This window comes from Eimeria mitis, genomic scaffold (genome assembly GCF_000499745.2).
Source record: "Eimeria mitis Houghton genomic scaffold, Emh_scaff1081, whole genome shotgun sequence".
In the NCBI taxonomy this organism is placed as follows: domain Eukaryota; phylum Apicomplexa; class Conoidasida; order Eucoccidiorida; family Eimeriidae; genus Eimeria; species Eimeria mitis.
In genome coordinates this window covers 6,040-9,000 of record NW_013567483.1, presented here as the reverse complement: position 1 = coordinate 9,000, position 2,961 = coordinate 6,040, and the positions used below count along the sequence as shown (strand labels likewise).

General features: G+C 44.5%; 1 protein-coding gene across 1 annotated transcript in view; it reads right to left on the bottom strand.

The window, feature by feature from the left end:
* The window catches only part of EMH_0028990 (glutamine-dependent NAD(+) synthetase protein, putative), a gene marked incomplete at both ends in the record, with an annotated part of 5,004 nt that extends 3,238 nt beyond the window's left edge, over positions 1 to 1,766 (bottom strand). Inside the window, 3 exons of the mRNA XM_013494233.1 lie at positions 493 to 760; positions 1,021 to 1,175; positions 1,355 to 1,766. Coding sequence (XP_013349687.1) covers positions 493 to 760; positions 1,021 to 1,175; positions 1,355 to 1,766 — 835 coding nt within the window. The remainder of the gene's footprint in view (positions 1 to 492; positions 761 to 1,020; positions 1,176 to 1,354) is intronic.
* Between the last annotated feature and the right edge of the window lie 1,195 nt (positions 1,767 to 2,961).

Here is a 2,961-nt window from a genome sequence, read left to right as displayed (position 1 = left end):
ATATATATATATATATATATATATATATATATATATATATATATAGAGAGAGAGAGAGAGAGAGAGAGACGGTTGTTGTTTGTTGTGTGTTTCTTTTTTTGTTTTAATTTGTCTTATGTGGCCTCGCTATCAGCACTAGGGCGGTAGGTAGAGAGAGAAAAAAAGAGAAAAAGAAAAATATAAATAAAACAAATAGAGACAGAAATACACACAAAACAGAGAAAGAAACACACACACACAGAGAACAGACAGAGAACAGAAACAGAGAGAGACAGAGAGAGAAACAGAGGGAGAGACAGAGAGAGAAAAAAAAGAAAAAGAGAAAGAGAGACAAAGATAAACAGCCACAGACAGAGACAGACGCAACTACGTCATCTGATCTGCATGCAAATAAAATAAAAAACAAAGACAAAGACAAAGAAAAAATAAATAAAAGTAAATAAATAAATATTTGTATTTATTTTTTCTTTTTTTCTTTTTTTTTTATCTCACCAAAGGGCGCAGTCTTCTGGCCGTTGACCGCAACAACTGCCGGCGGCAGCGGAAACTCGAGCAGCCCCTGCGGTATTTCAGGTGTATGTACACCTGGTGCTGCTGCTGCTGCTGCTGCTCCTGCTGCTGCTGCTGCTGCTGCTGCTGCTGCAGGCCAAGCAGCAAAGTAGCGGCTCTCTCTATACCCCCCCTCGTCAACAATACAAGTCTTCGGCCGTACCAGCAACACACGCCCGTCCAGCAGCAGCACGCGGCAGTTGTATTGGCTCTGCAGCAGCAGCAGCAGCAGCAGCAGCAGCAACAGCAGCAGCAATAGAAAACAATAAAAGGAATATAAGCAAAAGCAGCAGCAACTGCAGCAGCAGCAGCAGCAGGAGTAGTATCTGTTGCTGTACCCGCACAAATAGAAACGAGTATGCACCGTGCAGCAGCCGCATCAACACCATCAGCACCAGCATCAGCAGCAGCATCAGCAGCAGCAGCAGCAGCAGCAGCAGCAGCAGCAGCAGCAGCAGCAGCAAACATTACCCCTTGAAAGTAAGCGGGTGCGCCAGTCTCCACGAGTATATCATCGGTCAACCCCGACGCCAGCAGCTTGGCGATGAGCTGCCACGAGTGCAGCTCTGTGTCGCCCTCTAAGAAGTGGTCTTCACACCCGTACCCACACGTCTCCAGCTCAGGCCCTGCAGCAAACACAACCAGCAGCAGCAGCAGCAGCAGCAGCAGCAGCAGCAGCAGCAGCAGCAGCAGCAGCAGCAGCAGCAGCAGGAGGAGTAGGAGATGGAGGAATAGGGGGAAAATTTTCATCGTTTGGGTTGTTGTTCTGCTGTGGCTGCTACTACACTTTTGTGTCTTTTATTACATGTGTTGCTACTGTAGCTGCTGCTGCTGCTTCTGTGCTGCTGCTGCTGCTGCTGCTGCTGCTGTGTTGCTGCTGCTGCTGCTGCAGATATACCGAGCCGGAACTTGGCTCCATCTCGTTTGGCTCTTTCGATGCTTTCAGCAATTCTTTTGAAATTTCCGTCGAAGTCGAGGGCCCACTGGTTGAGTGTACAGACAGCTACACGTACAATATCTGTATCTGCTGCTGCTGCAGATGTTTCTACAGCTGCATGCAGCAAAGGATCCTGCTCAACCTCCACTACTGGCTCAGCAGTACCCTCAGGGGCCCCCAAAGGCACCGGGGGCCCCGACGACGAGGGGGGGGGCCCCCACGAGGGATCCCCTGCATAGACAGAGGCCATTGGGGGCCCCTGCTGCTGCGCGGCCGGCATTTGGCTGCGGCTGCGGCGGAAAGCTTTCGGATGCTGTGTACGTGGTAAGCGCTTCAGATGAAGAAGACTTGAGAGAGAAATTTGTGTATGAAAGATGTTCAAGAAAAACTGGTTATATTTGGTATTTGAGGGGAAATTGCGGTGTATTGACAGCTGAAACCCTCTGATTGAGGTGTAAAAAAAGAAAGAAATGAAGGAAAACGCTCATGAGGATCAATCGGGTTACCGGCAGATTCAAACCGATTTCGTGCAAGTTTCGACAGTGACGGTGATGTGTAGAGAGAATACGAGAGATAAATACTCTAAATAAAGAGAAAAACATAAAATATATCCAAAAGCTGAGAAATTTTATACAAAAATATCGACAAAGAAACAGAAGTGAGGGTCCTCGATCCGCCGCCGCTCGGTATTCAAATTCAAATTCAAGTTTTGAGGTGTACGTACAGCTCAGCGTCGGCGGATGGGTTGTGTGGAAACCTGAACTTTTTGGGTTTAACATAGACCCATCAAAATAAATAAAATTTAAATATTAAATAGAAAGCAAAGTTTTTATTTATTTACATCTTTATATACACTCTAGCTTTCCTCCTCATCGTTCTATGGCGTCTGTTGTGTGGTGTGTGTGCGTGGGTTGGTGTGGTGTTCTCTTACTATGAAACGATCTGAATAAATTATTATAAATAAATAATTTTTTAATTAAAAATATTTCTTTTATTACTTCAATTCAATACACCAAGAGATACAAACAGCTGCATGCACGAATTCTATTTTATATATAAACGCTTTCTGTGCCTCAGTGGCATCCAGCATCTGTATGTGTTACCAACACCCCAGACCAGATACACCTCAACCCCTTTTTTTTTTTTTTTTTTTTTTTTTTTTTNTTTTTTTTTTTTTTTTTTTTTTTTTTTTTTTTTTTTTTTTTTTTAGCGATCCCAGGCGTTGCAGCACGTGTATGTTTGTGTCCCCTTTGCTGATGCATACACCGCGTGTGGGCGCGCTGAGGTGTACATACAGTACAACCCTAAACCCTAAACCCTAAACCCTAAACCCTCTGTCTTAGTATAGCTTGGGTGTACGTACACCTCAACGATGCACTTTTGCATTTCTTTTTTTGCTGGACACTCAAACAGAAGACCTCAAGCGAGTGAAATTAGAAAGAAACAAAAGGCAAATATTATATAGGTATATATAT